The 12,409-nt window shown below is 35.8% G+C and overlaps 1 protein-coding gene across 1 annotated transcript; it reads left to right on the top strand.

Moving 5' to 3' along the window:
• The first annotated feature begins 8,214 nt into the window (after positions 1 to 8,214).
• Positions 8,215 to 11,531, top strand: LOC120266560 (grpE protein homolog 2, mitochondrial-like). Its single transcript, XM_039274202.1, has 5 exons — positions 8,215 to 8,439; positions 9,310 to 9,804; positions 9,943 to 10,110; positions 10,531 to 10,659; positions 11,151 to 11,531. The coding sequence occupies exons 1-5, from the start codon at positions 8,290 to 8,292 to the stop codon at positions 11,229 to 11,231; spliced, it is 1,023 nt and encodes a 340-aa protein (XP_039130136.1). The 5' UTR covers positions 8,215 to 8,289; the 3' UTR covers positions 11,232 to 11,531.
• Positions 11,532 to 12,409: the final 878 nt, after the last annotated feature.

Here is a 12,409-nt window from a genome sequence, read left to right as displayed (position 1 = left end):
CGCGGGGGAGTCGAAGGTCATCTCGTCGATTACGAAAGCAAGTGCGCTCATTAGATCCACCGTTAAATTGCCTCGTGATCAGATGAAACACTTATCTCGAGGTTATGCTCTGATTAGATGGGGATGAGAGGCTGAGATCTTTCCAATTGTCTCGAGATGCGGATGCTTCGATTCTCTCTCTGTTTTCTAGTCTACCAAGTACCAGTCCACAACATTGACTATTTTTATAAAAAATTATTTGATTAAATGGAAGGTGGGCACGTGTCATGGCATGGGATTGGTGGGCTTGACATTTTGGGGTGAGATATTAAAAAATTAAATTTTAAACTAATTAAATTATATATATAAATTGATGAATTGTCCAATTTTCAATCATTTTAAATTAAAAATTGATATATGATGTAATATTTTAATTTTTTTAAAAAAATATCAATGACATCCACACTTGAACGAAAAGAGAACAATTAACAAGGATGCATTAGTTGGACCGCCAATTTAGTATACATTATATATATATATATATATAGCACCAAATTATATAATAACCCTAATTAAAAAATTAATAGTACTGGCGAAAAACCTTTGATTTATCAACATTAACACAAATATAAAACATAATTTATTTTTATTTCCTGAAAAAAAGTGGATAAACCACATGCATTAAAAAAACAGAGTACAAATAAGAACCACAAGAAATGGAAAAGACCTGCCACCAGGCTAAGAGTACCAACAAAATAAATCAAACAAAACACCCCCGCCACCCCCATAGAAAGGAACTCTCCCTAGGGGACCAACAGACAACTACACATTAGGCAGCGTTCGGGGAAGAAGGTGACTCTAGAGGGACAGGCTCAGCATCCCTAGTAGTGAGGAACTCCAGGCTCCTTTTGATTTTCTTCATAGCCTCCTCCATCTTTGCTCTTTTAGCTTCAGGAGCTGCATTCATCCATAAGAGAACCATATGAACAATTTTCACAATAATGGAAGCAGTTGGTGCACATGTAGAAGAAAAAAATGCTAGCATTTCGTTCGAGCCAAATATTCCACGTATTAGCTCTTATTAAGAACTCCCACAACACGATAAAGGGTTTTCTAATAGAAGAGCGCATGGTCCCCATAAATCAGACAATGAGACAGGGCTCGCCCTAATGCCAAAAAACTGCCTGAAGTGACCCCAAATACAGTAGGCAACCGAGCAAAGAGTGAACAGATGTGTAGAAGATTCCGCTTCAGCATGGCACATCACACACGTGTTAGTAGGCAAGAGGTTACAACGTCTAAGAGTAAGATTCTCCAACGTCAGGATCTTGTTATCCCAGGCTAACCAGTTGAAAAGGTTGACCTTTTTGGGACAACAGCTCTTGAGGATGGTAGGGGTCCAACGACAGTGTAAACCCCTGTCATTCAAGAAGTTATAAAAGGACTTGACCGTGAAGGATCCATTTGACGAAAGTCTCCAAAGTCTCCGGTCCTCCGCCAGCAGTACGGAAGAGCTGAGGTTGGCAAGTAATCGTCTCACTGAGACAAAATCTCCCAAGGGAGGGCCACCATCCAAGCTAATCAGCTCACTCACCGTACCATCTCTACTGACGGCTGACTGAAAAAGATGAGGTCACCTGTCTGCGGGAGCACGACCCTCCACCCAATTATCCAGCCAGAACAGGGTGGACTTCCCATCACCCACCGACGTCAAAATTTAGTTCTAAAAGCCGGCAAGGCATGAAGGAAGCCTCTCCAGAGAAAGGATCTTCTGCTACCCTGCTGCTGATAGAGATTCCAACTAGGTGACCTTCTGAAGTAATTTTCACGAAAGATGGCCTCGCCGCACCACCTTCCACCAACACTGAACTTCCACCACCACTTGCCAAGGAGAGCGATATTGAAGTTTTCAACATTGAGGATGTTCCATCCCCCTTGTTCTCTCGAGCGGCAGATCCTATTCCAGTTAACCAATCTAACCTTGCGATGTTGATGATCCGATCTCGACCACAGAAAATCCTTATGAATTCTCTCAATGGACGATAACACCCAACAAGGGAGCTTAAAGATCAGCATCCAGTAGGTAGGAATAGCCGTAAGAATAAAGTTTAACAAAGTAAGCCTTCCACCAAGGGAGAGCAGCTTCGATTTCCATAACTCTAACCTGGAGGTGATCTTATTAATTAGGATGTCCCAGTCCTGCTTTTAAGGCCGACCCCCAGAAATGGGGATCCCGAGATAAGTGAGTGGCAGAGAGCCCTTACCACAGTGCACTGAGCCAGCAAGGTGTGACTGGGGAACCGTGTTTCTTAGAGAGGAGTACAAGCATGATTTAGCTGAATTAACAACTAGCCCCGATAGCCCTTCAAAGAGGAAGAGAATCAACTTGATGATGCGAAGATCATCCCCACCCCCGTAGTCATGACCAGGAGATCATCCGCATATTGCAGGGGACACATCTTGACCCCCGAGTGGTCCAAAGCCACACCGTGAAGAATGCCCGATCTTAAGGCATTGTTAAACATGGTGCTCAAAACATCCATTACTAGTGCAAAGAGTAAAAGGGAGAGGGGGTCACCTTGTCAAAGGCCCTGACGGTAACGCACATAGCCACATTGCGTACCATTAATCATAAATCTGACTTTGGATGAAAAAAGGATCGTCCTAATCCACCCCACCCACCTTTCACTAAAAACCCTTGCAATCAACAAATCAAACAAGAAGTTCCAATCAACAGTATCGAAGGCCTTGGCAAAGTCCACCTTAAGAAACAGTCCATGTATGTGGTGCTTTTGCATAAAGTAGATCAGTTCCTGAGCGGTTACAATATTATCAATTATGCAATGACCCTTAATGAAAGCTGACTGACTCGTATCGATCAAGTCATCAATATGTCGACCCAGCCTAACAGCTAGGACTTTGGAGATAATTTTGAGAGTAAAGTTAATAAGACTGATTGGGCGGTAATGTGAAGGGTCATCACAGGAAGGCCCCTTAGCAATCAGAGCAATACATGACCAATTAACTTTCTCCAAGTTGGCTCTACCCCAATAGAAGTCCTCACAAAGATTAAAGATATCATCTTTAACAATTTCCCATAATTTCTAGAAGAAGAAGATGGGGAACCCGTCTGGCCCAGGTGCTTTTTCAACAGACATGCTAAAAACCGCCGACTTAATTTCATCCAGGGTGAAAGAGCGATCCAAATTGGCCAGGTTTTGATAGGCCTTGGGACCCAACAGGGCATTCCAGTCAATCTGATAGTGATGATCAAGGACAACACCATAGAGGTTTTGATAGAAAACAGTAAAGGTGGCCCCAATCTCCTTGGAGTCGGTAACCTTCACATTGCCCTTCATCACACAGGGAATGAAGTTCCTATTTCAATAAGCACTCACTTTTATAATAAAAAAAAAAATTAACAAGCACTTATATTTTTAATAAATAATAAGATTTAATTTTACACCTTTCCCAAAACAAACACAATACACAAGAAACCAATAGGTTGCAACAGTTAGTTTATCCATTTCTTTTTTCTCCCAAAATTTTCAATAATACCATGGCTTGTAAGGACCTTTTGTACCTTTATGCACTTTTTTTTATCAACAAATAATAATAAATAATATAAAAGAAAATCTCAAAAGAACATGATTCTTTGGTGGCATCGGTGCGCATGTTTCTTTTCATCATCTTAGATTCTTAGTGGTAGTGGGAATATGGGAACGAGAAACTGCTAGGAATTTCCAACTTTTGCACATGAATAGTTCAAGATAACATATATACTTATTGATATGCAAGTTTGCTTTTGCTATTAATTACAATATTTGTTAGGAGAAAGAAATTTGTATTTAAGCCAATATAAATGCGATTGTCGCATTTGTCCAAACTAACAATAATAATAAATATATACATATATATATATAGGGAAAACATCATCTAGGGACGTCCCTAGATTTCAATTCTAGGGATGTTTTTAAATCTAAGCCGTTGGATCATCATCCGATGGTTGATTGATTATATAAACACTGTACACCTTTTTATTGTTCATGATCACTGTCCAACACTATAGAACGCGATTTCTACTGTTCATAATGATAAGAGCCGTCAGATTTTCATCCGATGGCTACTATGGACATCCCTAGATTTGAAATCTAGGGACGTCCCTAGATGATGGGTTCTCATATATATATATATATATATATATATATATATATATATATATATGAGGACCAATCCTCTATGGATGTCTATAAATAAGAAATCTATGGATGTCCATTATCAGCCGTTGGATCGCGATCCAACGGCTAACATTGATAAATAGTAGATACTACAGTAATATGAACAGTAATTACTATTCGGAACAGTATAATAAACAATGATATTGTTCATCAATGTCAGCCGTTAGATCATGATCCAACGACTGATAATTGGACGTTCATAGGGGATGTAAATTCGGCCATGAAAATTAGGAGAGCCAAATATGTATTTAAAAAAAATAAACAATATAATTTTAACCTATTAATGAAATACATATAGAAATTTAAAAACACAATAGTAAATTTAACGAGAAGCCTAAATTGTTGGTGAATACATTTGTTTTTATTTATTTATTTATTTTAAAAAGATGAAACCAGTACTTTGTTAGACTAATGAACTGTACATGCAAGAGAAATATAAACATAGAAAACCAAGACTTACCCTAATGATTTTTCTACTCTGCTTGTATTTGTTTTTTTAAAAAAGTGATTGCCATCATTTTTTAAAAATAAAAAAAAATAGAAACACAATACAAATGACTGAATATAAGCAACGAGAGAGAGACTAAAAATAAATAAACCCACCAAGGATGGATAGACAACATAAAAAAAACACATTAAATAAGGCATGATCTAATAGTTTCCTACCTTGCTTGTGTTTGAGAGGTCTCGAGTTCGAAACCTCTCAAGCACAATAAAAAAAATAAAAAAAAGTGCTCGTCCTCAATTTAAAAAAAAAAAGCACACACACACAAAAAACACATGGGAGAGACTACAATAAGTAGAGTTGTAAACGAGCCAATACGTTCATTAAAAGCTCGAAGGCTCGGCTCGTTAAGGGCTCGGCTGGGCTCGTTCGTTAAGTTAAATAAGTGATTCTCAAGCCCGATTATTAAGCTCGTAAAATAAATGAGCCGAGCCTGAACACCATCAAGCTCGGCTCGTTAAGGCTCGTGAGCAGACTCATTTATATAAATAATTAAAAACTAGTTTATATGAATTGTTAAAAGCTCGTTTATATGCTCGTTTATATGAATCGTTAAAAGCCTTAAATGATTCCTGAGCTCGAGCCTGCATTAAACAAGCCTCAATGATATTTTATTTAATATAAAAATCAAAATTAAAAAATTATCGAGTTTAAACGATCTAACGAGCCGAGCCCGAGCCTTTAATTTTCTTAACAAGCCGAGCCCGAGCCTCATTAATGAAACTCGAAATAAGCTCGGCTTGAGCTTGAGCTCGATCAAAATAGTAACGAGCCGAGCTTGAACATAGCCAAGCTCTGTTGTCCCCTATCCTGATTTAAACCTTGGGCCTATTTAGATTTTTATGCTTACATTAGAGGTAAAATGGTCATTTAGCAGTAGTGGCATTTTGCATGTTTGCATAGTAGCTTTTATGTGAAAACCCGGGGACAATTCCGTCATTTGGATCCATTTTCTATGATTTTTTTATTAAGAGGGCAATTAGGTCATTTCCTATATATAAAAAAAAAGAAAAGAGAGAGAAAGCCAAACATGTCTCCTTCTTCTTCATTTCTTGTTTGGCCGACCACAACATTAGAAGGAAATTTTTTTCCGGCGAGCATTTCCGGTGAACTAAAATACTAAACTCCTTCCTCCCTCACTCCTGAACTTGGTAAGCTTTAGATCTAATGTTTTCAGTTAGTATTTCTCCCGTATTTCTTGCTTTTAGATTTCTTTAAAAACTTCAATCTCTCCATGGATTTGATGGTTTATAGGCTCAAATTGAAGCCAATGATTTGTGATTCATATATGAGAATGTTGTTGAAGAAATTTCTTGATTTAGTGTTGTAAATTGGGAGAAAACCATAGTATAAGGTTCGGTTCCACTGTAGCAACCGCGAAGTTACTGTAGCACCGAAACTTTTGAGCCTTTTCGGGTATTTCTTTGGTCTACATTGAAGCTCTTCTTACCTTGAACTCATTGGAACTAGGTTTACTCTATTCTGAAGTCGTTTGGGTCCAAAATGATGATGTTTTGCCCTAAAACCCTAAGGTTTCGTATTAGACATGTATAATTGTATTTTCATGCATTTTCTTTTGGCTATCATTCTTGTGTTCATTAGAATTTGGATTCCTAGCTTGTATTTAGGTGGCGAAGCATCCTCTAAGGGGAAGGAACTCGCTGAACAGTGAGCGCGTCTCAGGACGAGACGACTGGTTCAGTGAGTGGTTAAATTTATAGTTGAATAGATTTAATAAGAGTACTAAAGTATTTCTTCATGTGTTTTATCACATAAATTTGATGATAAATTGGTTTTCTTTGATACATATTTTGAGTACGAATTTACTTGAAATGATTAAACCTAGAATGCTTATACCTATTTATTTTGAAAGAAATATGTTTACTTGTATCTCCGTAATTATATGCAAATGGAATATGGTTTGATGTATATTTCCGTATTTATATGCAAATGGAAGATGGTTTGATGTACATTTCCTGGTTTAAACATTGTATGATGGATTCTTTGAATTGGAAATTGGAAAGAATTATATTTTGGCATTCAGTTTTGATGGTGACGGCGGACTTTAGTCCGACACTGCAGTGTAGGGTTTCACGGTCCGGTCTGATGGGAAGCGGCGTGGTTAACTCTGGTTTACCATGGTCAAGAGGTGCGCGGAGCCATTGACAGGGAGTTCTTTTATGTGAGAAACCTGGGGTCACCACACGGGGATCTCAGTGGCCAACACCAAGGAAAGACAACCTTTTTAAATTTTAAAAAGTTTTAAAAACTCATTGGTGGTCCCATAGCTAGTCGCGGCCACGATTAGCGTGGGAATTGTTTTAGGCCAGCCTGTATCTTAGAGCTATGTTTATTGTGTTTTTAAAATGCTATTTGCTTTTACTATTGATGAAACTTGTGTTACTTGTTAATATATTAAATACTTGGAACTGATTTTATACATTATTATTCTTGTGGAATTACTATTTGAAATACTTTATCACTCTGTTACATCTATGCTGTTACCACTCACTGGGTAACATCTGTTACTCACCACTCCCCTTTCTTCTATCTTTTCAAACTGCGACGTTGGACAGAGTTGTGCTGTGCAGCAATAGAGTAATTTGTCTGTTCTCCTTGTTTAGGTTTGTTATAGTATGCATGTAAACTTCATGGATTCACTAGACTTGACCTTTATATGGTGTTCATGTAATTGTATTTTCTGGTTGTATCTGAAAACCCTGGTTTGTACTGTTGTTGATGCTACTCATGTTTAGGGTTCCTAGTATAAGAGAACCTTATTGTGATCTTATTATTATTATGTTGTCCTCTAGCTTTGTACATGTGATAACATGTTTATATTGAGCCTTACGGCGACCTGAAGGTGGGGCCGTTGTGGGACCCACTTCTTGTCGTCGTGGCGGTTGCCACATGCCTAGTTAGGTTTGGGGCGTGACAAGCTCGGCTCGGCTCGGCTCGGCTCGACTCATTTACAACCCTAATAACATCTACAACGACAAGTATTTTTATAATTATCATAAAATTTTCTCAATATATATCCATTGTATAATGAAAATTGCAAATGAGCAAGTTCTTATTATTCAACAATTTTTTCCCGCTCAATCTTTCCAAATCTTTAAAATCTACCATTATTAAGAAATTTTTTAATAATTATTGAATTTGCTAAAATAAATTAAAGGCCTTTTTTAAAAAAAATTTTTGATTATGATTTATACTTGGTGTTGCATGAATGCTTCTTTAGCACATATTCAACCTTTAGAATGGTTTTCCAAAAAAAACAGTTTTATACTCAGGTTTAAACCAAATCCCACCTAAAAAAATCTTTATTAAAACCAATAGAGATACAAATACAAAATAAACTCATTGATGGAATTAAATAATTAAAGCACACCATTTTTGGTTTAAAGATAACAATGATTTTTAGGGAAATGCTGCTATATATACATAATAAATAATGGTCTAGAGGGTATTTCAGTCAATTACTACCTCTCTTTCTCTCTCGCTCTTTCTGTGTGTGTGTGATTCCTGGAAAGCCCTTGTTCGAGTTCAATTGCGGAGAGGACCGGGATGGCTTCTAGGGTTTTAGCGAGGTTATCGAGTTGTGCCATCAGTGCAAGACACTGTCTGATCTCGGGTTCTGCTCCGCAAGGGCCATTGCCAAGCGTCTCCAATGGTTTTCACTCATTGAGCGAATGGAATTCTAGTTATTTGTCCAATGTGAGAGGTTTTTACTTGTTTTGGATTTTTTTTTTTTTTGAGCCTTTGCTATCTTTGAAATAGTTCAGTGTGGTGTATGGTTGATGTGATTTAGATGAAAAATTTTGCATTTTTAATGTGATTTTAGTCTGGTTATATTGCTTAGGATGATTTTTCTGAGAATTCTTAATTGATGATTTGGTGTGAAGGTTTTGAAGAAGTGATGGATTCAGTTGGACATGGATATTTTCTAAGTGGTGTTTTTTGTATTTATTTTAGCAGATTTCAGCTTAAGGGTTTTTAGGGTTTAGGGTTTATGCTTATTAACTCCTTTTTTTTTAAACAAAATAATTAATTTCTTCATTCATTGGGTTAAATGCAATGTGATTACTATAGTTATATTCATGTGATATAGTGTACGAAATTCATGCAGGGTATCAGGCTGTTCTTCTCTGTATGCATGTATTTTTGTCAAGCATTTTCCTCGTTAGAATCTCATTTTAAGAATTGCATTGACATTTTCCTCGATGTATTTAGTAATTCTTTTCTTCTTTAAATTTACACCGGTTTTTGCTTTGTGTGCATCTGCAAATTTTATAGGAGGGTGACTATAGTTGGTGACATGCTTACATTTTTTTTCCACTGTCAATTAAACCCATATTAGTGAGTATCTGTTTTTTCTCTTCATCTTTTTTTTTTGTTGGAGGTTATGAGTTTAGTTATTAGCCTCTTTTTACTATTTCTGTAGATCTTTGGTGGGCAATGGTGCTGGCTGATATTCAATGTCTAGAACTTTAGAGCAGCTTTAGTTTTTTGCTCATTTTACTATATAGATATTTGAAGAAAAATTTGACAATCTCATAACTCTTATGTATATATTTACCATTGCAGTTTTTTCGTTGTGAAATGAATATGCAAAAGGAATGTTTATTTCCTGTAAGTGCTGGAATTCAAAAATGTATGTTTTCATCATCTGCATCTCCTCAACCGACTGATAAGGACATTGGTCAGACAAATGGTGATCTGGATGATGTCTCTGCTGATAGAAATCAGGCTGAGCCTAGTGAAACAAATGCTAATTCTTCTGCTCCCAAGATAGCAGAGGATGCAAGTCAGCCTTTTTCAAAAAAATATGAGCCTCAATCTGGCAAAAGGAGGCGGAAGAGGGGTCCTATACGAACTGCCTTCTCTGATTCTGATACAGAGAATGAATTATCCAAGGATGATCTACTGAAGCTATTGGCAAAGAAAAAAGAGTTATTAAAGGTAAAGCACCAGGAGTTTGAGAAAATGCAAGATAAAGTTGTCCGTAGCTATGCTGAGATGGAGAATGTCTTGAATAGGACTAAACGAGAGGCTGAAAATGCAAAAAAATTTGCTATCCAGGTGCATTTCCAATTTCATACTGTATCTGTTTGATAATGGTTGTGTCCATCTCTTGTTTCCCTCGACAGTTTTTTATTAAGGCTTTGCTGGTTAGTCTAATGTGTTTGCCTTAAAATTCTGCGTATATGTCTAATATAGAACTTTGCAAAGAGTCTACTGGATGTCGCTGATAATCTTCGGAGAGCTTCATTAGTTGTCAAGGAAAGCTTTCTAAAAATTGATTCATCTAAGGACTCGGCTGGGGCCTTGCCACTTCTGAAAACCCTCTTAGAGGGCGTCAAAATGACTGATAAGCAACTTGCAGATGTAAGTTGAAGACTTGTTTATTTTCTTTTCCTCTTATATGTGCTGTAAATATTTGGAGGAAGATGATGTAGATTTATTTTTGATATACAGTATATGTCACAAGTCAAAATTTTTGTGTGTAATTGATATCTCCTTCTCTCTTTCTCCCAATCTCACTTTTGTATCTTCTATGCTTATTGTATCTGGCTTTCGTCATGCATGCTTGCTGATAAAGAATGAAGATAAATATTAAAAAACTCTGATATTTTATTTGTTGATTAATTGGGGAGATAACATGTCAAGTTTAATCAAGTTCATCATTAGCATCTCTGGTGGATTTTATTTCCTCTCCCTGTCAGAATGGTGCCAGTGGTTTTGCATTGTTGCTCCAGAGCTGTTAAGATTGAAATTTTAAACTAAATGATTTATTACTACTTCCAGGTGCTCAAGAAGTTTGGGGTTGAGAAATATGATCCTATCAATGAGCATTTTGATCCAAATAGGCATAATGCCGTATTCCAAGTTCCTGATTCTTCGAAGCCATCTGGCACTGTGGCTGCTGTTTTGAAGGTATCCTCTCTTTTATTTTTCAATGCGTGGGTCCAGACTGAATTCATTGATTACATTATAATTCTTCAAATCTTGTGGAAATTTTTGTATTCATGATGCCTTCCACTGTTCAGTAATTCAAAGATAGATGGATGACGTTTGTGAATTAGAGAATATAAATCCTTGTACAATTATTATTTTTCTTTAAAACTAATCTTTTCAATGAGGTTTAATGTTTATAGTCTCCTGTTTTGATTGAGAGCATGTTTTATCTCAAGTACTTAAGATTACCGGTGTTTGTAATTGCTTCGATACAAATAAACTTGTGAACCTTGTTTTTTCAATACGTGAATCAACATTACTCCATATTGACAGTGCTGGCTCATTCGATATGTATAACACCTTACAATCTTTCTTTCATCTTCATTATATCCCATTGCTGATGTATGCATTTGCTTGACTGTAAATTCATATAATTCACAGACTCTCTCACATTGTTATGCTTATGACAGCCCGGATACATGCTTTATGATCGTGTTCTTCGGCCTGCTGAAGTTGGTGTCACTCAAGCTTCAGAAGAAATGACACAATGAAATGGATGGCTGCGTTTCTAGGCTGCAAATTAACTTCGGAGCATGTTCAGTATCGTAAGCTTGTGATCAATGTATCAGTGTTGATCAAGTTCTGTAATCCTTTTAATGAATTAGACCAATTTTGTTTCTCATATCTTAACTTTGTTCTGTAATCATTTGAATTGTTTAATTGTAAGCCACAATATTCTGGCTTGAGTAGGGGGGACAACATAAAGACAACACCGATGTAAATTTTATTTATTTATTTTTGAAATTTTGGAACATAAACGATGTTGTTACAAGAAAAAAAAGGGGGTTTGTTGGAGAAAATGTTGTGGTTTGTATTATAAAAAATCAGGTTTTCTTAGGGGTCGTTTGATTCGCACAGATGATATATTACTATTGCGTAATGAGATCGGTAATGTTATATGCTCATGTATGTTGTGGTAATTTGTGATAATCATGTTTGATTGGGATTACATAGCAATCTTATATCTACAAGTTTAAGAATTAAATAAAATTTGGGATCAAAATAATTAAATTATAACATTAAAAATTAATTTTTATACATTTTTTACATAATACTTTTATATCCGAAAATTTGAACTTAAATGAAAAAAATTAATAATATATTAAAAATAAAATTTTAAAGCTAAAGATATTTCCAAAATAATGTCATTCGAAAATTTTTTATCTAACGTAAAGTATGAATTTTTTTGAAATTATTTTTTAAACAAAAAAATATATTTGTTCAGAAATTTTTTCAAATTATCATATAGTTGATATTCCAACATAGTCACATGTTTTGGAAGTACAAATATTTTGACAATATTTGTCATCAATCCAAACATTTCATATTACCATGTAATTAGCTGTAATTTGAAAATGTTTTGTAACGGATGAATTATTTTAAAGTGCCAAATAGATATATTTTTATTTTATATTTCAATAGCATATGTTATTTTAAAAAGTATAAACAAATTGAAAACATGTTTGCATAGACACCCATAGAAGGTAGAATATCTATTTAGTCATTCTAATATAGTTAATCTATTTTTTTGATCCCTCTAATATGATTTGTCCCTAACAAGACTTTATATTTCTAGGTTAGAGGGACCAAATAGATAAATTGACTATATTATGCACTCAACAGGGTATTCTACTTTAGTATAATTAGCTATGTAATTCAAACCATTCAG

Source organism: Dioscorea cayenensis, chromosome 8 (assembly GCF_009730915.1).
Source record: "Dioscorea cayenensis subsp. rotundata cultivar TDr96_F1 chromosome 8, TDr96_F1_v2_PseudoChromosome.rev07_lg8_w22 25.fasta, whole genome shotgun sequence".
NCBI classification, from domain to species: domain Eukaryota; kingdom Viridiplantae; phylum Streptophyta; class Magnoliopsida; order Dioscoreales; family Dioscoreaceae; genus Dioscorea; species Dioscorea cayenensis.
The sequence above is the reverse complement of the archived record's forward strand: the minus strand, read 5'-3'. Positions and strand labels throughout refer to the sequence as shown.

Coding starts and splice junctions, on each gene's coding strand:
- LOC120266560 (XM_039274202.1), top strand. CDS start 8,290: ATGGCTTCTAGGGTTTTAGCGAGGTTATCGAGTTGTGCCATCAGTGCA. Junction 8,440..9,309: donor ATTCTAGTTATTTGTCCAAT/GTGAGAGGTTTT, acceptor TTACCATTGCAG/TTTTTTCGTTGTGAAATGAA. Junction 10,660..11,150: donor CTGTGGCTGCTGTTTTGAAG/GTATCCTCTCTT, acceptor TGCTTATGACAG/CCCGGATACATGCTTTATGA.